This window comes from Oncorhynchus masou, unplaced genomic scaffold, assembly GCF_036934945.1.
Source record: "Oncorhynchus masou masou isolate Uvic2021 unplaced genomic scaffold, UVic_Omas_1.1 unplaced_scaffold_897, whole genome shotgun sequence".
Classification (NCBI taxonomy): domain Eukaryota; kingdom Metazoa; phylum Chordata; class Actinopteri; order Salmoniformes; family Salmonidae; genus Oncorhynchus; species Oncorhynchus masou.
The window spans coordinates 6588-27613 of record NW_027015440.1 but is presented as its reverse complement, the minus strand read 5'-3'; the positions used below and the strand labels follow the sequence as shown (position 1 = coordinate 27613).

The 21026-nt window shown below is 54.9% G+C and overlaps 1 protein-coding gene across 4 annotated transcripts in view; it reads right to left on the bottom strand.

Moving 5' to 3' along the window:
- The window catches only part of LOC135538042 (TBC1 domain family member 15-like), a 97364-nt gene extending 77761 nt beyond the window's left edge, over positions 1-19603 (bottom strand). For all 4 annotated transcript variants that reach the window (XR_010455317.1, XR_010455316.1, XM_064964036.1 and 1 more), the window contains exons 1-5: positions 19340-19603; positions 18272-18370; positions 18106-18177; positions 11016-11175; positions 9060-9285 (exon numbers count right to left, since the gene is read on the bottom strand). Coding sequence is in view for 2 of the 4 variants with exons in the window: in XM_064964036.1 (XP_064820108.1) it covers positions 9060-9285; positions 11016-11175; positions 18106-18177; positions 18272-18370; positions 19340-19483 (701 nt within the window). In the remaining 2 variants the exon portion in view is untranslated. The remainder of the gene's footprint in view (positions 1-9059; positions 9286-11015; positions 11176-18105; positions 18178-18271; positions 18371-19339) is intronic.
- Positions 19604-21026: the final 1423 nt, after the last annotated feature.

The window sequence follows — 21026 nt, the reverse complement described above, 5'->3', positions numbered from 1 at the left end:
TACTACAAGTAGGATAAATTACACTGTAGGCACCTGCAACTTACTACAAGTAGGATAAATTACACTGTAGGCACCTGCAACTTACAACAAGTGGGATAAATTACACTGTAAGCACCTGCAACTTACAACAAGTAGGATAAATTACACTGTAGGCACCTGCAACTTACAACAAGTAGGATAAATTACACTGTAAGCACCTGCAACTTACAACAAGTAGGATAAATTACACTTGCCGAGAATTACTTGCCTCAAACCAAAGTGATTTTTTAGTTGGAAGTGAAAAATCTTTAAAAAAATGTTATGTTTTATTCAACCTTTATTTAACTTGGCAAGTCAGTTAAGAACAAGTTCTCTTTTTATCTTTTTACCATGACAGCCGACCCCAGCCAAACACGGCCTACCCCCAGCCAAACACGGCCTACCCCCAGCCAAACACGGCCTACCCCCAGCCAAACACGGACGACGCTGGGCCAATTGTGCGCCGCCCTATGGGACTCCCAAATCACAACCGGATGTTATACAACCTGGATTTCGAACCAGGGAATGTAGTGACGCCTCTTGCACTGAGATGCAGTACCTTAGACCGCTGCGCCGTTCGGGAGCCCCGAATTTAAGTTTAGGTCACATTTTTTGGGGTCCTGTGCCAGTTGTAAATCAAACAAATAAACGTGTGAACACCATTCGATTGGTGAATTTTGACATATGTTAGAAGAAATAGTTAATTGTGTAATGATATTAATATATTTGACTGCAACTGAAATTGTGTAATGATATTAATATATTTGACTGCAACTGAATGGACTGACTTCAATAGAACCTGAAGCCCTCTAGTGGTGAATTTAGGAATTACACTGACACCCACTTAAATTTACCATCAAACGCAACAGTTTAACCTCTCTTTCTGGCCATTATATCTGCTAACAAAGGTGCAGAGAAGAACCCACAGGGGGGATAGGAGGAACCCACAGGGGGGATAGGAGGAACCCACAGGGGGTTAGGAGGAACCCACAGGGGGGATAGGAGCAGAGAGGAACCCACAGGGGGGATAGGAGGAACCCACAGGGGGGATAGCAGCAGAGAGGAGCCCACAGGGGGGATAGGAGGAACCCACAGGGGGTAGCAGCAGAGAGGAGCCCACAGGGGGGATAGGAGGAACCCACAGCGGGATAGGAGGAACCCACAGGGGGATAGGAGGAACCCACAGGGGGGATAGGAGGAACCCACAGGGGGGATAGGAGGAACCCACAGGGGGATAGCAGCAGAGAGGAACCCACAGGGGGGATAGCAGCAGAGAGGAACCCACAGGGGGGATAGGAGGAACCCACAGGGGGGATAGGAGGAACCCACAGGGGGGATAGGAGGAACCCACAGGGGGGATAGGAGGAACCCACAGGGGGATAGGAGGAACCCACAGGGGGGATAGGAGGAACCCACAGGGGGATAGCAGCAGAGAGGAACCCACAGGGGGATAGGAGGAACCCACAGGGGGATAGGAGGAACCCACAGGGGGGATAGGAGGAACCCACAGGGGGTAGCAGCAGAGAGGAACCCACGGGGGGGATAGCAGCAGAGAGGAACCCACAGGGGGGATAGCAGCAGAGAGGAACCCACAGGGGGGATAGGAGGAACCCACAGGGGGGATAGGAGGAACCCACAGGGGGATAGGAGGAACCCACAGGGGGGATAGGAGGAACCCACAGGGGGGATAGGAGGAACCCACAGGGGCGATAGGAGGAACCCACAGGGGGGATAGGAGGAACCCACAGGGGGGATAGGAGGAACTCACAGGGGGGTAGCAGCAGAGAGGAACCCACAGGGGGGATAGCAGCAGAGAGGAACCCACAGGGGGATAGGAGGAACCCACAGGGGGGATAGCAGCAGAGAGGAACCCACAGGGTGGATAGCAGCAGAGAGGAACCCACAGGGGGGATAGCAGCAGAGAGGAACCCACAGGGGGGATAGCAGCGGAGAGGAACCCACAGGGGGATAGGATGAACCCACAGGGGGGATAGGAGGAACCCACAGGGGGGATAGGAGGAACCCACAGGGGCGATAGGAGGAACCCACAGGGGGGATAGGAGGAACCCACAGGGGGGATAGGAGGAACCCACAGGGGGATAGGAGGAACCCACAGGGGGTAGCAGCAGAGAGGAACCCACAGGGGGGATAGCAGCAGAGAGGAACCCAGAGGGGGGAAAGCAGCAGAGAGGAACCCACAGGGGGATAGGAGGAACCCACAGGGGGATAGGAAGAACCCACAGGGGGATAGCAGCAGAGAGGAACCCACAGGGGGGATAGGAGGAACCCACAGGGGGATAGGAGGAACCCACAGGGGAAATAGCAGCAGAGAGGAACCCACAGGGGGGATAGGAGGAACCCACAGGGGGGATAGGAGCAGAGAGGAACCCACAGGGGGATAGCAGAAGAGAGGAACCCACAGGGGGGATAGGAGGAACCCACAGGGGGGATAGCAACAGAGAGGAACCCACATGGGAATAGGAGGAACCCACAGGGGGAATAGGAGGAACCCACAGGGGGGATAGCAGCAGAGAGGAACCCACAGGGGGATAGCAGCAGAGAGGAACCCACAGGGGGGATAGCAGCAGAGAGGAACCCACGGGGGGATAGGAGGAACCCACAGGGGGGATAGGAGGAACCCACAGGGGGGATAGCAGCGGAGAGGAACCAACAGGGGGATAGGAGGAACCCACAGGGGGGATAGGAGGAACCCACAGGGGGGATAGGAGGAACCCACAGGGGGGATAGCAGCAGAGAGGAACCCACAGGGGGGATAGGAGGAACCCACAGGGGGGATAGCAGCAGAGAGAAACCCACAGGGGGGATAGCAGCAGAGAGGAACCAACAGGGGGAAAGGAGGAACCCACAGGGGGGATAGGAGGAACCCACAGGGGGGATAGCAGCGGAGAGGAACCCACAGGGGGGATAGCAGCGGAGAGGAACCCACAGGGGGATAGGAGGAACCCACAGGGGGTAGCAGCAGAGAGGAACCCACAGGGGGGATAGGAGGAACCCACAGGGGGTAGCAGCAGAGAGGAACCCACAGGGGGATAGCAGCAGAGAGGAACCCACAGGGGGATAGGAGGAACCCACAGGGGGATAGGAGGAACCCACAGGGGGGATAGCAGCAGAGAGGAACCCACAGGGGGATAGCAGCAGAGAGGAACCCACAGGGGGATAGGAGGAACCCACAGGGGGATAGGAGGAACCCACAGGGGGTAGCAGCAGAGAGGAACCCACAGGGGGATAGCAGCAGAGAGGAACCCACAGGGGGGATAGCAGCAGAGAGGAACCCACAGGGGGGATAGGAGGAACCCACAGGGGGATAGGAGGAACCCACAGGGGGATAGCAGCAGAGAGGAACCCACAGGGGGGATAGCAGCAGAGAGGAACCCACAGGGGGTATAGGAGGAACCCACAGGGGGGATAGGAGGAACCCACAGGGGGGATAGCAGCAGAGAGGAACCCACAGGGGGATAGCAGCAGAGAGGAACCCACAGGGGGATAGGAGCAGAGAGGTACCCACAGGGGGGATAGGAGGAACCCACAGGGGGGTAGCAGCAGAGAGGAACCCACAGGGGGGATAGCAGCAGAGAGGAACCCACAGGGGGGATAGCAGCAGAGAGGAACCCACAGGGGGGATAGGAGGAACCCACAGGGGGATAGGAGGAACCCACAGGGGGGATAGCAGCGGAGAGGAACCCACAGGGGGGATAGCAGCGGAGAGGAACCCACAGGGGGATAGGAGGAACGCACAGGGGGTAGCAGCAGAGAGGAACCCACAGGGGGATAGGAGGAACCCACAGGGGGTAGCAGCAGAGAGGAACCCACAGGGGGGATAGCAGCAGAGAGGAACCCACAGGGTGGATAGCAGCAGAGAGGAACCCACAGGGGGGATAGGAGGAACCCACAGGGGGATAGCAGCAGAGAGGAACCCACAGGGGGGATAGCAGCGGAGAGGAACCCACAGGGGGATAGGAGGAACCCACAGGGGGGATAGGAGGAACCCACAGGGGGGATAGGAGGAACCCACAGGGGGATAGGAGGAACCCACAGGGGGATAGGAGGAACCCACAGGGGGATAGGAGGAACCCACAGGGGGGATAGGAGGAACCCACAGGGGGATAGCAGCAGAGAGGTACCCACAGGGGGGATAGGAGGAACCCACAGGGGGATATGAGGAACCCACAGGGGGAAAGCACCAGAGAGGAACCCACAGGGGGGATAGGAGGAACCCACAGGGGGGATATGAGGAACCCACAGGGGGGAACGCAGCAGAGAGGAACCCACAGGGGGGATAGGAGGAACCCACAGGGGGGATAGGAGGAACCCACAGGGGGGATAGCAGCATAGAGGAACCCACAGGGGGGAAAGGAGGAACCCACAGGGGGATAGGAAGAACCCACAGGGGGGATAGCAGCGGAGAGGAACCCACAGGGGGGATAGGAGGAACCCACGGGGGGATAGGAGGAACCCACAGGGGGGATAGGAGGAACCCACAGGGGGATAGGAGGAACCCACAGGGGGATAGGAGGAACCCACAGGGGGGGATAGGAGGAACCCACAGGGGGGATAGGAGCAGAGAGGAACCCACAGGGGGGATAGGAGGAACCCACAGGGGGGATAGGAGCAGAGAGGAACCCACAGGGGGATAGCAGAAGAGAGGAACCCACAGGGGGGATAGCAGCAGAGAGGAACCCACAGGGGGGATAGGAGGAACCCACAGGGGGGATAGCAGCAGAGAGGAACCCACAGGGGAATAGGAGGAACCCACAGGGGGAATAGGAGGAACCCACAGGGGGATAGGAGGAACCCACAGGGGGGATAGGAGGAACCCACAGGGGGGATAGCAGCAGAGAGGAACCCACAGGGGGGGATAGGAGGAACCCACAGGGGGGATGGCAGCAGAGAGGAACCCACAGGGGGGATAGTAGCAGAGAGGAACCCACAGGGGGGATAGCAGCAGAGAGGAAGCCCACAGGGGGATAGGAGGAACCCACAGGGGGGATGGCAGCAGAGAGGAACCCACAGGGGGGATAGGAGGAACCCACAGGGGGGATAGCAGCAGAGAGGAACCCACAGGGGGGATAGGAGGAACCCACAGGGGCGATAGCAGCAGAGAGGTACCCACAGGGGGATAGGAGGAACCCACAGGGGGGGATAGGAGGAACCCACAGGGGGGGTAGCAGCAGAGAGGAACCCAAAGGGGGGATAGGAGGAACCCACAGGGGGGATAGGAGGAACCCACAGGGGGATAGCAGCAGAGAGGAACCCACAGGGGGGGATAGGAGGAACCCACAGGGGGGATAGCAGCAGAGAGGAACCCACAGGGGGGATAGGAGGAACCCACAGGGGGGATAGCAGCAGAGAGGAACCCACAGGGGGGGATAGGAGGAACCCACAGGGGGGATAGCAGCAGAGAGGAACCCACAGGGGGGATAGGAGGAACCCACAGGGGGGATAGCAGCAGAGAGGAACCCACAGGGGGGATAGGAGGAACCCACAGGGGGGATAGCAGCAGAGAGGAACCCACAGGGGGATAGGAGGAACCCACAGGGGGGATAGCAGCAGAGAGGAACCCACAGGGGGGATAGGAGGAACCCACAGGGGGGATAGCAGCAGAGAGGAACCCACAGGGGGGATAGGAGGAACCCACAGGGGGGATAGGAGGAACCCACAGGGGGGATAGCAGCAGAGAGGAACCCACAGGGGGGATAGCAGCAGAGAGGAACCCACAGGGGGATAGGAGGAACCCACAGGGGGGATAGCAGCAGAGAGGAACCCACAGGGGAATAGGAGGAACCCACAGGGGGAATAGGAGGAACCCACAGGGGGAATAGGAGGAACCCACAGGGGGATAGGAGGAACCCACAGGGGGATAGGAGGAACCCACAGGGGGATAGGAGGAACCCACAGGGGGGATAGGAGGAACCCACAGGGGGGATAGCAGCAGAGAGGAACCCACAGGGGGATAGCAGCAGAGAGGAACCCACAGGGGGGATAGGAGGAACCCACAGGGGGGATAGCAGCAGAGAGGAACCCACAGGGGAATAGGAGGAACCCACAGGGGGAATAGGAGGAACCCACAGGGGGATAGGAGGAACCCACAGGGGGGATAGGAGGAACCCACAGGGGGGATGGCAGCAGAGAGGAACCCACAGGGGGGATAGGAGGAACCCACAGGGGGATAGCAGCAGAGAGGAACCCACAGGGGGGATAGCAGCAGAGAGGAACCCACAGGGGGGATAGCAGCAGAGAGGAACCCACAGGGGGATAGGAGGAACCCACAGGGGGATAGCAGCAGAGAGGAACCCACAGGGGGATAGGAGGAACCCACAGGGGGGGATAGGAGGAACCCACAGGGGGATAGCAGCAGAGAGGAACCCATAGGGGGGATAGGAGGAACCCACAGGGGGATAGGAGGAACCCACAGGGGGGATAGCAGCAGAGAGGAACCCACAGGGGGGGATAGGAGGAACCCACAGGGGGATAGCAGCAGAGAGGAACCCACAGGGGGATAGGAGGAACCCACAGGGGGATAGCAGCAGAGAGGAACCCACAGGGGGGGATAGGAGGAACCCACAGGGGGATAGCAGCAGAGAGGAACCCACAGGGGGATAGGAGGAACCCACAGGGGGGATAGCAGCAGAGAGGAACCCACAGGGGGATAGGAGGAACCCACAGGGGGGATAGCAGCAGAGAGGAACCCACAGGGGGGGATAGGAGGAACCCACAGGGGGGATAGCAGCAGAGAGGTACCCACAGGGGGGATAGGAGGAACCCACAGGGGGATAGCAGCAGAGAGGAACCCACAGGGGGGGATAGGAGGAACCCACAGGGGGGATAAAAGCAGAGAGGAACCCACAGGGGGGATAGGAGGAACCCACAGGGGGATAGGAGGAACCCACAGGGGGGATAGCAGCAGAGAGGAACCCACAGGGGGGATAGCAGCAGAGAGGAACCCACAGGGGGGGATAGGAGGAACCCACAGGGGGGATAGGAGGAACCCACAGGGGGGATAGCAGCAGAGAGGAACCCACAGGGGGATAGGAGGAACCCACAGGGGGATAGGAGGAACCCACAGGGGGGATAGGAGGAACCCACAGGGGGATAGGAGGAACCCACAGGGGGATAGGAGGAACCCACAGGGGGATAGCAGCAGAGAGGAACCCACAGGGGGGGATAGGAGGAACCCACAGGGGGGATAGCAGCAGAGAGGAACCCACAGGGGGGATAGGAGGAACCCACAGGGGGAATAGGAGGAACCCACAGGGGGGATAGCAGCAGAGAGGAACCCACAGGGGGGATAGCAGCAGAGAGGAACCCACAGGGGGGATAGGAGGAACCCACAGAGGGGATAGCAGCAGAGAGTTGTATCTTTCTCTCTACATTGCTGGAAAAGGGAAGCCTTAAAGCATTTCAAAGCTCGTCTGAACCTGCCTGTTGTTTACGAAAACAGGTGACAAATAAAAATGCATTCATTTTATTTATGTTTTAAACTGAACCTGGCAGAGTGGAAGCAGAACAGAAACCACTTTCAGGATGTGTACCAAAACGGCACCCTATTCCCTATATAGTGCACTACTTTCTTTCGGGGCTCATAGGACTCTGGTCAAAAGTAGAGCACCATATAGGGAATAAGGTGCCATTTGGGACACGGCCTCAGACTTAACGCCTCTTCACATGCGGCCACAGAACTACCCAGACCACCTGGTGTGTGGGCACCGGGCCACTGTTTTTTTTACAGCAGAACAGGCTACATCTGGCTGGGGGGGGGGGGAGGGGGGGGTCATACTTTCCTGAAAGCAATCGTCTCCAGCACTGGGGAAGACTTGACTTTCGATTCTAGAGCGCAGTGTGTTCTGGAGTGTGTCTGTCCAGGGCGTGATTGCTCTGCTCGGTCCACTAGTGACTGTCTGTTTAACCTGTAATTGTGTTCACTGTGGGACTGGGCTTGTGCCTTGGCTGACATAGGATAGTGGCCCTTCGAGGAACAGAAAGATCACCACATACCCAGTGTGACCAGAGGCAATACATACAACACTCTTCCCTGGCTTTTTCTATTGCTGAAGTTGTTTTGTTTTTTTAAACATTTGAATTAAGTGGAATAAGTTGTATTAGACTCACCTAGCCCCGCTCCCTCGCCTAGCCCAGCTCCCTCGCCCAGCCCCGCTCCCTCGCCCAGCCCCGCTCCCTCGCCCAGCCCCAGCTCCCTCGCCCAGCCCCAGCTCCCTCGCCCAGCCCCGCTCCCTCGCCCAGCCCCAGCTCCCTCGCCCAGCCCCGCTCCCTCGCCCAGCCCCGCTCCCTCGCCCAGCCCCGCTCCCTCGCCCAGCCCCGCTCCTCGCCCAGCCCCAGCTCCCTCGCCCAGCCCCGCTCCCTCGCCCAGCCCCGCTCCTCGCCCAGCCCAGCTCCCTCGCCCAGCCCAGCTCCCTCGCCCAGCCCCAGCTCCCTCGCCCAGCCCCCGCTCCTCGCCCAGCCCCCGCTCCCTCGCCCAGCCCCTCGCCCAGCCCCTCGCCCAGCCCCAGCTCCCTCGCCCAGCCCCAGCTCCTCGCCCAGCCCCCGCTCCTCGCCCAGCCCCGCTCCTCGCCCCGCTCCCTCGCCCAGCCCCCGCTCCCTCGCCCAGCCCCGCTCCCTCGCCCAGCCCCAGCTCCCTCGCCCAGCCCCAGCCCCAGCTCCTCGCCCAGCCCCAGCTCCTCGCCCAGCCCCAGCTCCTCGCCCAGCCCCAGCTCCCTCGCCCAGCCCCAGCTCCCTCGCCCAGCCCCAGCTCCCTCGCCTAGCCCCGCTCCCTCGCCTAGCCCCGCTCCCTCACCTAGCCCCGCTCCCTCGCCTAGCCCCGCTCCCTCACCTAGCCCCAGCTCCCTCACCTAGCCCCGCTCCCGCAGTTCTGTTTTTGAGAGACGAAGTTGAGTGTGTTTATGTATTCTGTCAGCAACATGTATATGTACTGTCTGGTCTACGTACTCTGTCAGCAGCATGTATATGTACTGTCTGGTCTACGTACTCTGTCAGCAGCATGTATATGTACTGTCTGGTCTACGTACTCTGTCAGCAGCATGTACTTCCTGAGACAGTCCAGGAAGACTTCACTACCTCCCTGGTGAAAGTGTAGGGCAGGCAGCTCAACCCCCATGTTGCTGTCTCTGAGGGTGAACACCAGGTAGGACCAGCCCTCCTCCTTCACCCTGACCGAGGCCAGGTCACTGAGACGGAACAACAGCCGGGAACCCTTACTCTTCTCTGGGATGGGAGCGGGTTGAGGAGGAGCACCTGGAGAGAGAGGGAGAGGGGTTTAGAGACAGGATATACACAGAAACACACAATGAGGTGAGGGAGGTGGAGAGGGGGAGAGGGAGAGGGGTTTAGAGACAGGATATACACAGAAACACACAATGAGGTGAGGGAGGTGGAGAGGGGGGAGAGGGAGAGGGGTTTAGAGACAGGATATACACAGAAACACACAATGAGGTGAGGGAGGTGGAGAGGGGAGATGGAGAGGGGGGGGTTTAGATACAGGATATACACAGAAACACACAATGAAGTGAGGGGAGAGAGAGAGGGGGAGAGATGGAGAGAGGGATTTAGAGACAGGATATACACAGAAACACACAATGAAGTGAGGGGAGAGAGAGAGGGGGAGAGATGGAGAGGGGGGGGGGTTTAGAGACAGGATATACACAGAAACACACAATGAAGTGAGGGGAGAGAGAGAGGGGGAGAGATGGAGAGAGGGGTTTAGAGACAGGATATACACAGAAACACACAATGAAGTGAGGGAGGTGGAGAGGGGGGTTTAGATACACAACACTACACATGTACTCACACAATGAGGTGGGGGAGAGAGGGGGAGAGATGGAGAGAGGGGGGGGGGTTTAGATACACAACACATGTACAAACACACAGAAGAGAGACACACACAAATGAGAGTGTGTGTGTGTATTCTCGCTAGGGGTTTTCCTAATGCAGAGAGACAAGCAGCACAACGTTCATGCCACACTTCATCTATAGTTGTATAGATCCATGTGTAATGCTTTTTAATTTGACTCGCTTGACATTTAAATGTCTGCAGAGCAGGAAGTAGCAGGAGGCCTGATTAATCCCCCAAGGGCCTGCTGGAGAAGATTGATCGTACTGTGGGAAAACTGAAGCAATTAGTCTCCTCTCCTCCAACCAACTTAATCATGGTCGCTCTGCTAAAGCAGCTTCTGGACGTAAAGAGGGGAGGTGTTTTGGAATTCCAGCCAGAGAGGAGGGAGAGAGAGAGAAATATACTGTATATATATGAGAGAGAGACCGCTGCACGCTTAACAAGGTTAAGTCTCACCAGGAAGAACCACAGAACGGCAAGGCCAAGAACAACAATTATGTTGCATTGTGGTTCCAGTACTAGACATTGTGGTTCCAGTACTAGACATTGTGATTCCAGTATTAGACATTGTGGTTCCAGTACTAGACATTGTGGTTCCAGTACTAGACATTGTGGTTCCAGTACGAGATATTGGGGCGGCAGGGTAGCCCAGTGGTTAGAGTGTTGGACTAGTAACCGGAAGGTTGCGAGTTCAAACCCCCGAGCTGACAAGGTACAAATCTGTCGTTCTGCCCCTGAACAGGCAGTTAACCCACTGTTCCTAGGTCGTCATTGAAAATAAGAATTTGTTCTTAACTGACTTGCCTGGTTAAATAAAGGTAAAATAAAAAATAAAAAATATTGTGGTTCCAGTACTAGACTTTGACAGATCAAAGAAACCGGACATTTCTCATTGCAGTAGGAATAGTGACATTTGTCTCTCCATAGAGGAAGCATGATGATGCTAAAACATTGATATGTTCTCCATGACTAAATGAACAGGTCAAATCAATGGCCATTCTACTGTGGCCTATCAGGGCCTACTCTGTTCTGCTGTGTTCTAGGGTGTTCTAGGGTGTTCTGCTGTGGCCTATCCGGGCCTACTCTGTTCTGCTGTGTTCTAGGGTGTTCTGCTGTGTTCTCTTCCACTCACCTTCATTGTTGCTGGGTTTCTTCCTGAACTGAACAGTGTGAACCATGTCCCATTCTGTCTCATAGCCCAGCTGGTGCTCCACCTGCCTGGTAGGCTTGTCTCCTGGGTCTTGGCTTGGACCCTGGTGCCGCTGGCCCCATTCAAACACAGAGCTCGACTCCTGGGAGAGAGAATACAGGTATACTCAGACCCACCCATATACTGTACTATCTACATACAGTACACACACACCCCCACCCATATACTGCACTACCTACATACAGTACACACCCCCACCCATATACTGTACTACCTATATACAGTACACACACACACCCCCACCCATATACTGTACTATCTACAGTACTGTTCAAAAGTTTGGGGTCATGTAGAAATGTCCTTGTTTTTCATGAAAACCTACCTGAAATGAGTTGCAAAATGAATAGGAAATATAGTCAAGGCGTTGACAAGGTTATAAATAATGATTTTTAATTTAAATAATAATTGTGTCCTTCAAACTTTGCTTTTGTCAAAGAATCCTCCATTTGCAGCAATTGCAGCCTTGCAGACCTTTGGCATTCTAGTTGTCAATTTGTTGAGGTAATCTGAAGAGATTTCACCCCATGCTTCCTGAAGCCCCGCCCACAAGTTGGATTGGCTTGATGGGCACTTCTTAAGTACCATACGGTCAGGCTCCTCCCACAACAGTCAATAGGGTTGAGATCCAGTGACTGCTGGCCACTCCATTATAGACAGAACACCAGCGAACTGCTCCTTCCCTAAATAGTTATTGCATAGTGTGGAGCTGTGCTTTGGGTCATTGTCCTGTTGTAGGAGGAAACTGGCTCCAATTAAGCTCCGTCCACAGGGTATGTGGCATGGCGTTGCAAAATGGAGTGATAGCCTTGCTTCTTCAAGATCCCTTTGACCCTGTACAAATCTCCCACTTCACCACCACCAAAGCACCCCCAGACCATCACATTGCCTCCACCATGTTTGATAGATGGCATCAAGCACTCCACCAGCATCTTTTCTGCATCTCATGAATGTTCTTCTTTGTGATCCTAACACCTCAAACTCAGATTCGTCTGTCCATAACACTTTTTTTCCCCAAATCTTCCTCTGTCCAGTGTTTGTTCTTTTGCCCATCTCAATATTTTATTTTTAATTGGCCAGTCTGAGATATGGATTTATTTTTTGCAACTCTGCCTAGAAGGCCAGCATCCCGGAGTCGCCTCTTCACTGTTGACGTTGAGACTGGTGTTTTGCAGGTACTATTTAAAGAAGCTGCCAGTTGAGGACATGTGAGGCATCTGTTTCTCAAACCAGACACAAATGTACTTGCCCTTTTGCTCAGTTGTGCACCGGGGCCTTCTACTTCTCTTTTGGTTAGAACCAGTTTGCACTGTTCTGTGAAAAGGGGTTTTCTAATGATCAATTAGCCTTTTGAAACTATGAATTTGGATTAGCTACATAACGTGCCATTGGAACACAGGAGTGATGATTGCTGATAATGCTCCTCTGTACGCCTACGTAGATATTCCATTTTTTATTTTAATCTGCTGTTTTTCAGAAATGTGTAAGTGACCCCAAAATGTTGTACTATCTATATACAGTACAGAGTTCTGGCTGGGTAGGTGGCTAGCTGGGTGGGTAGGTAGGTGGCTGGCTGGGTGGGTAGGTAGGTGGCTGGGTAGGTGGCTGGCTGGGTGGGTAGGTGGCTGGCTGGGTAGGTGGCTGGCTGGGTGGGTAGGTAGGTGGCTGGGTAGGTGGCTGGCTGGGTGGGTAGGTAGGTAGGTAGGTGGCTGGCTGGGTGGGTAGGTAGGTGGCTGGGTGGGTGGGTGGCTGGCTTGTTGGGTAGGTGGCTGGCTGGGTAGGTAGGTAGGTGGCTGGGTAGGTGGCTGGCTGGGTGGGTAGGTAGGTGGCTGGCTGGGTGGGTAGGTAGGTGGCTGGGTAGGTGGCTGGCTGGGTGGGTAGGTAGGTGGCTGGGTAGGTGGCTGGCTGGGTGGGTAGGTAGGTGGCTGGCTGGGTGGGTAGGTAGGTGGCTGGGTAGGTGGCTGGCTGGGTGGGTAGGTAGGTGGCTGGGTAGGTGGCTGGCTGGGTGGGTAGGTGGCTGGCTGGGTAGGTGGCTGGCTGGGTGGGTAGGTAGGTGGCTGGCTGGGTGGGTAGGTGGGTGGGTAGGTAGGTGGCTGGGTAGGTGGCTGGCTGGGTGGGTAGGTAGGTGGCTGGGTAGGTGGCTGGCTGGGTGGGTAGGTAGGTGGCTGGGTAGGTGGCTGGCTGGGTGGGTAGGTAGGTGGCTGGGTAGGTGGCTGGCTGGGTGGGTAGGTAGGTGGCTGGGTAGGTGGCTGGCTGGGTGGGTAGGTAGGTGGCTGGGTAGGTGGCTGGCTGGGTGGGTAGGTAGGTGGCTGGGTAGGTGGCTGGCTGGGTGGGTAGGTAGGTGGCTGGGTAGGTAGGTGGCTGGGTAGGTAGGTGGCTGGCTGGGTGGGTAGGTGGCTGGGTGGGTGGCTGGCTGGGTGGGTAGGTGGCTGGCTGGGTAGGTGGCTGGCTGGGTGGGTAGGTAGGTGGCTGGGTGGGTGGCTGGCTGGGTGGGTAGGTGGCTGGCTGGGTGGGTAGGTAGGTGGCTGGGTGGGTAGGTAGGTGGCTGGCTGGGTGGGTAGGTGGCTGGCTGGGTGGGTAGGTAGGTGGCTGGCTGGGTGGGTAGGTAGGTGGCTGGGTAGGTGGCTGGCTGGGTGGGTAGGTAGGTGGCTGGGTAGGTGGCTGGCTGGGTGGGTAGGTAGGTGGCTGGGTAGGTGGCTGGCTGGGTGGGTAGGTAGGTGGCTGGGTAGGTGGCTGGCTGGGTGGGTAGGTAGGTGGCTGGGTAGGTAGGTGGCTGGCTGGGTAGGTAGGTGGCTGGCTGGGCAGTTAGGTGGCTGGGTAGGTGGCTGGCTGGGTGGGTGGGTAAGTGGCTGGGTAGGTGGCTGGGTAGGTGGCTGGCTGGGTAGGTAGGTGGATGGCTGGGTAGGTAGGTAGGTGGCTGGGTGGGTGGCTGGGTAGGTGGCTGGGTAGGTGGCTGGGTAGGTGGCTGGGTAGGTAGGTGGCTGGCTGGGTAGGTAGGTTGCTGGGTAGGTGGCTGGCTGGGTGGGTAGGTAGGTGGCTGGGTAGGTGGCTGGCTGGGTGGGTAGGTAGGTGGCTGGGTAGGTGGCTGGGTGGGTGGGTAGGTAGGTGGCTGGGTAGGTGGCTGGCTGGGTGGGTAGATGGCTGGCTGGGTAGGTGGCTGGCTGGGTGGGTAGGTAGGTGGCTGGCTGGGTGGGTAGGTGGGTGGGTAGGTAGGTGGCTGGGTAGGTGGCTGGCTGGGTGGGTAGGTAGGTGGCTGGGTAGGTGGCTGGCTGGGTGGGTAGGTAGGTGGCTGGGTAGGTGGCTGGCTGGGTGGGTAGGTAGGTGGCTGGGTAGGTGGCTGGCTGGGTGGGTAGGTAGGTGGCTGGGTAGGTGGCTGGCTGGGTGGGTAGGTAGGTGGCTGGGTAGGTGGCTGGCTGGGTGGGTAGGTAGGTGGCTGGGTAGGTGGCTGGCTGGGTGGGTAGGTAGGTGGCTGGGTAGGTGGCTGGCTGGGTGGGTAGGTAGGTGGCTGGGTAGGTAGGTGGCTGGGTGGGTAGGTAGGTGGCTGGGTGGGTAGGTAGGTGGCTGGGTAGGTGGCTGGCTGGGTGGGTGGGTAAGTGGCTGGGTAGGTGGCTGGGTAGGTGGCTGGCTGGGTAGGTAGGTGGATGGCTGGGTAGGTAGGTAGGTGGCTGGGTGGGTGGCTGGGTAGGTGGCTGGGTAGGTGGCTGGGTAGGTAGGTGGCTGGCTGGGTAGGTAGGTTGCTGGGTAGGTGGCTGGCTGGGTGGGTAGGTAGGTGGCTGGGTAGGTGGCTGGCTGGGTGGGTAGGTAGGTGGCTGGGTAGGTGGCTGGCTGGGTGGGTAGGTAGGTGGCTGGGTAGGTGGCTGGCTGGGTGGGTAGATGGCTGGCTGGGTAGGTGGCTGGCTGGGTGGGTAGGTAGGTGGCTGGCTGGGTGGGTAGGTGGGTGGGTAGGTAGGTGGCTGGGTAGGTGGCTGGCTGGGTGGGTAGGTAGGTGGCTGGGTAGGTGGCTGGCTGGGTGGGTAGGTAGGTGGCTGGGTAGGTGGCTGGCTGGGTGGGTAGGTAGGTGGCTGGGTAGGTGGCTGGCTGGGTGGGTAGGTAGGTGGCTGGGTAGGTGGCTAGCTGGGTGGGTAGGTAGGTGGCTGGGTAGGTGGCTGGCTGGGTGGGTAGGTAGGTGGCTGGGTAGGTGGCTGGCTGGGTGGGTAGGTAGGTGGCTGGGTAGGTGGCTGGCTGGGTGGGTAGGTGGCTGGCTGGGTAGGTGGCTGGCTGGGTGGGTAGGTAGGTGGCTGGCTGGGTGGGTAGGTGGGTGGGTAGGTAGGTGGCTGGGTAGGTGGCTGGCTGGGTGGGTAGGTAGGTGGCTGGGTAGGTGGCTGGCTGGGTGGGTAGGTAGGTGGCTGGGTAGGTGGCTGGCTGGGTGGGTAGGTAGGTGGCTGGGTAGGTAGGTGGCTGGGTGGGTAGGTAGGTGGCTGGGTGGGTAGGTAGGTGGCTGGGTGGGTAGGTAGGTGGCTGGGTAGGTGGCTGGCTGGGTGGGTGGGTGGGTAAGTGGCTGGGTAGGTGGCTGGGTAGGTGGCTGGCTGGGTAGGTAGGTGGCTGGCTGGGTAGGTAGGTAGGTGGCTGGGTGGGTGGCTGGGTAGGTAGGTAGGTGGCTGGGTAGGTAGGTGGGTGGGTAGGTAGGTGGGTGGGTAGGTGGCTGGGTAGGTGGCTGGGTAGGTGGCTGGCTGGCTGGGTAGATGGCTGGCTGGGTAGGTAGGTGGCTGGCTGGGTGGGTAGGTGGCTGGCTGGGTGGGTAGGTAGGTAGGTGGCTGGCTGGGTGGGTAGGTAGGTAGGTGGCTGGGTGGGTGGCTGGCTGGGTAGGTGGCTGGCTGGGTGGGTAGGTAGGTGGCTGGGTAGGTGGCTGGCTGGGTGGGTAGGTAGGTGGCTGGCTGGGTGGGTAGGTAGGTGGCTGGGTAGGTGGCTGGCTGGGTGGGTAGGTAGGTGGCTGGCTGGGTGGGTAGGTAGGTAGGTGGCTGGGTAGGTGGCTGGGTGGGTGGGTAGGTAGGTGGCTGGGTAGAGAGGTAGGTGGCTGGGTGGGTAGGTAGGTGGCTGCCTGGGTAGGTCGGTGGCTGGCTGGGTAGGTCGGTGGCTGGCTGGGTGGGTAGGAAGGTAGGTGGCTGGGTAGGTGGCTGGGTAGGTGGCTGGGTAGGTGGCTGGGTAGGTGGCTGGGTAGGTAGGTAGGTGGCTGGGTAGGTAGGTGGCTGGCTGGGTGGGTAGGTAGGTGGCTGGGTGGGTAGGTAGGTGGCTGGGTGGGTGGCTGGGTGGGTGGGTAGGTGGCTGGGTGGGTAGGTGGCTGGGTAGGTAGGTGGCTGGGTAGGTGGCTGGCTGGGTAGGTAGGTGGCTGGCTGGGTGGGTAGGTAGGTGGGTGGGTAGGTAGGTGGCTGGCTGGGTGGTTAGGTAGGTGGCTGGGTGGGTGGCTGGGTAGGTGGCTGGCTGGGTAGGTGGCTGGCTGGGTGGCTGGCTGGGTAGGTAGGTGGCTGGGTAGGTGGCTGGGTAGGTGGCTGGCTGGGTGGCTGGCTGGGTAGGTAGGTGGCTGGCTGGGTGGGTGGGTAGGTGGCTGGCTGGCTGGGTAGGTAGGTGGCTGGGTAGGTGGCTGGCTGGGTGGGTAGGTAGGTGGCTGGGTAGGTAGGTAGGTGGCTGGGTAGGTGGCTGGCTGGGTGGGTAGGTAGGTGGCTGGGTAGGTGGCTGGCTGGGTGGGTAGGTAGGTGGCTGGGTAGGTGGCTGGGTAGGTGGCTGGGTAGGTGGCTGGGTACGTGGCTGGCTGGGTGGGTAGGTAGGTGGCTGGGTAGGTAGGTAGGTGGCTGGGTAGGTGGCTGGGTAGGTGGGTGGGTAGGTGGGTGGGTAGGTGGCTGGGTAGGTGGCTGGCTGGGTAGGCGGTTAACACTATCAACATTTCCCTTTAAGCTGTGGGAATGTGATCGAGTCAATGCGTGATTAGCCCCTTCCAACGCAACATGACGAAACAAAACGAATTGTGATCGAGTCAATGCGTTATTAGACACTTCCAACGCAACATAACGAAACAAAACGAATTGTGATCGAGTCAATGCGTTATTAGCCACTTCCAACGCAACATAACGAAACAAAACGAATTGTGCAAGACTTAGTAGGCAAAACTAACAATACAAGAGATGTTGTTGTAGTCAGAACACATCGCTGTATGATTCTATTGCGTTGACAGGCACCACTCAGCCCGTACTCTACACAGACCGGTGGCATAACCAATCAGAGCTGCAGTAGTCCTATACACACACACACAATTATAAACTGGGTGGTTCAAGCCCTGAATGCTGATTGGCTGACAGCTGTGGTATATCAGACCGTATACCACGGGTATGACAGAACATTTAGTTTTACTGTTCTAATTGCGTTGTTATTAGCCCAGTGATAGGTCATCTGTAGTCAGCAATAGGGGAGTGATTGCTTCCTACAAGACCACAACACATGTACATTTCTAGACATCTTTGAAACGAGAGTCAGGTAAAGGGCTTTTGTTTTTGTCTTAAAGGGGCAGTTGTGTATAAGTATCCAATAGGCAGAAGGTAGTATAATTTGTCTAATTCCCTGTAATAATGTCAGAATAATAATGAATTGTATTTTAAGTGGTTTCTTGCATCAAACACAATTTCCAGTCACCTCCTGGTCTGAAGGGCAAGTGGATAATCAGGTTCACGTCAAGTCCTGCGTGTTTTTTTTTTCAAAAATCTCATGAAATGTAGGTCTATATTGAACACCACACATTGGCTGCTACTGTAGGCTGACTGATAGAACAGCTATTTCCATGTTAAACAAATTGCACTGTCTGTATTATCAGCACCAGCCAACAGTTGTGGCCAAAAGCCAATCAGCAGTTTTTCTATATGAATGTACCAGTAAGATTGATAAGAGTCATCTTGTTAGTATTTTAATATATGCACATGTGTACACTTTGTTTATGGTGACCTGAAACATGGAATATATAACATCAAAAGATATGTAAATAACGTCTAACCTTGGCAGCACACAGCATGGCAGAGTGGTCAACATGTTCCACGGGTTTATATTCCAGCACTATGTCTCCATCCTGGTAGGAATGAGGAGAAGGAATGTTGAGTCTGATCTGTGGACATCCTAACAGGGAAGGACACATCTCACTCTGTTGTTCCATATTGACATACCTGGTCCAGGACACGCAGGGATCCCGAAGTCAGAGAATCCTGCTCCTCACTCCTTTCTGGGTTGGTGTGTATAAAAACTCCATCATGCTCATATAGAACCTGAGAGAGAAAGAGGGAAACGCATGCAGAGATGAATACACTTTAACCATGCCACTTTGTTTACATACTCATCTCATATGTATATACTGTACTCGATACCATCTACTGTATCTTGCCTATGCTGCTCTGTACCATCACTCATTCATATATCCTTATGTACATATTCTTTATCCCCTTACACTGTGTATAAGACAGTAGTTTAGGAATTGTTAGTTAGATTACTTGTTGGTTATTACTGCATTGTCGGAACTAGAAGCACAAGCATTTCGCTACACTTGCATTAACATCTGCTAACCATGTGTATGTGACAAATAACATTTGATTTTGATTTGATACAACTCATGTTATGTTGTTGTTGGAGACTTGGTAAACAAATATGCCTAGTGTACCTAGCTAGCTAACTTCATCCAAATCAAGTGCTATGTCCATGTGATAATGTAATAGGATACATTGGCTGTATTGTTTATAATTTTGCTCTTTGAACATTGACCAATTTCACATTCTTTCACCTTTCTACCTTTTCAGAAATGTGATGTTGTGGCTAACTAGGTAGCTGCCTCAACCAACTTCCTGACAACTTTTAAACTGTTTTGCATGTTTGTTTTGGTGGTTGTTAGTAACGTTAAGACAAGTTAGCTCGACTTGTCACTATGAAAGCTAACAACATGAGCCTGTTGGTATTCTGGAAGTAGACAGGTTCAACATTTTACAAGTAACTTCTTATGACCGCAAACCACTTTGTTTCACATGAATCTGCATTACTCTGCCAACTGGACAGGCAACTTCTACTAACTAACGTTAACTGTCAAGTGTCGACAATGGCTTTCTCAACTTCTAGCCAACTGTTTTCGGTTAAACTATTTACAAACCCTCACAGACAACATGATCCGTTGACAATGAAAACAAAACATATATATATATATTATTATTATTATTTAACTAAATGCCACAAATCTGTTTTCTCAGCACCTTGAAGCCCGCTGAAGTCGCCATGTCGCCTGTCTCAGCTGACGACGTAGTAGGACAGCTCACACGTTTCCAGTTGTTTTGGGAGGGGAGGGCAGAATAAATAACTAAATACTCGTCAATGTGTGTTGCTGATTTTTGACACATTCATTGTAAACCAACGACGCAAATAACGAGATCATTGAAAAAGTTGAGTGTATCTCGCATACAACAGAGATTATTAATTGAACTGTTATTTGTTCAAGCTTCCACTTCCGCAAACATTTGCCAGGGAACATTAGCGTTAACAGGGGTGTAGTCATTATCCCAATTGTGTTGCAAAACGTTTCATAAACGGAACGAAACGGGGCGGGACCTACCTTAATCTGTCCAATAGAATCACTCGTTTCTTTGGAACTGTTTGGACTAATGATTACACCCGGCAGTAGGAGTGGGAGGTGGCACCTTTGGACTTTGTCATAGGATGTTGTTTAGTGTTTAATTTGCGGCTTTTATTCCAGACAAAGGTTGTAAAACCCTGTACATATTCAGTCAAATCATCAAATTAAATTGTATTTGTCACATGTACCGAGTACAACAGGTGAAGTAGACCTTACAGTGAAATGCTTACTTACAAGCCCTTAACAAACAATGCAGTTTCATGAAAAAAAGTGTTAAGAATTTCTTACTAAAATTAACTGAAGTAAAAAAATAAATAAGAAAATAGAAAAATAACAAATTATTAAAGAGCAACAATAAAATAACTAGCGAGGCTATGTACAGGGGGTACCGGTCAGACTGTTGTCATACCTTAAGCGAGCAGGTGATAAAATCAACTCTCTCTCTTCAATTCAAAGGGCTTTATTGGCATGGGAAACTTATTTACATTGCCAAAGCAAGTGAAATAGATAAGAAACAAAAGTGAAAGACAATAATAAACAACAAAAGTTTAAAAGGAATTAGAGACATTTCAAATGTCATAGTATGACTATGTACAGTGTTGTAACGGTGTGCAAATAGATAAAGTACAAAAAGGAAAATAAATAAGCATAAATATGAGTTATATTTACAATGTGGTTTGTTCTTCACCGGTTGCCCTTTTCTTGTGGCAACAGGTCACATATCTTGTTGCTGTGATGGCACAACTGTGGTACTGTATTTCAACCAATATCAAGATTGGATTGTTTTCAAATTCTTTGTGGGTCTGTGTAATCTGAGGGAAATATGTCTCTCTAATATGGTCATACATTGGGCAGGAGGTTAGGAAGTGCAGCTCAGTGTCCACCTCATTTTGTGGGCAGTGAGCACAGAGCCTGTCTTCTCTTGAGAGGCTGGTCTGCCGATGGCGACCTCTCTCAATAGCAAGGCTATGCTCACTGAGTCTGTACATAGTCAAAGTCTTCCTTCATCTTGGGTTAGTCACAGTGGTCAGGTATTCTGCCACTGTGTCTCTCTGTTTAGGGCCAAACAGCGTTATAGTTTTCTCCTTATTTTCTTGATTGGTGAGCGGATCCCAGACCTCACAACCATAGAGGGCAATGGGTTCTATAACTGATTCAAGTATTTTTAGCCTGATCCTAATTGGGATGTCATATTTGATATTCCTTTTGATGGCGTAGAATGCCCTTCTTGCCTTGTCTCTCAGATCACAGCTCTGTGGAAGGTACCTGTGGCGCTGATGTTTAGGCCAAGGTATGTATAGTTTTGTGTG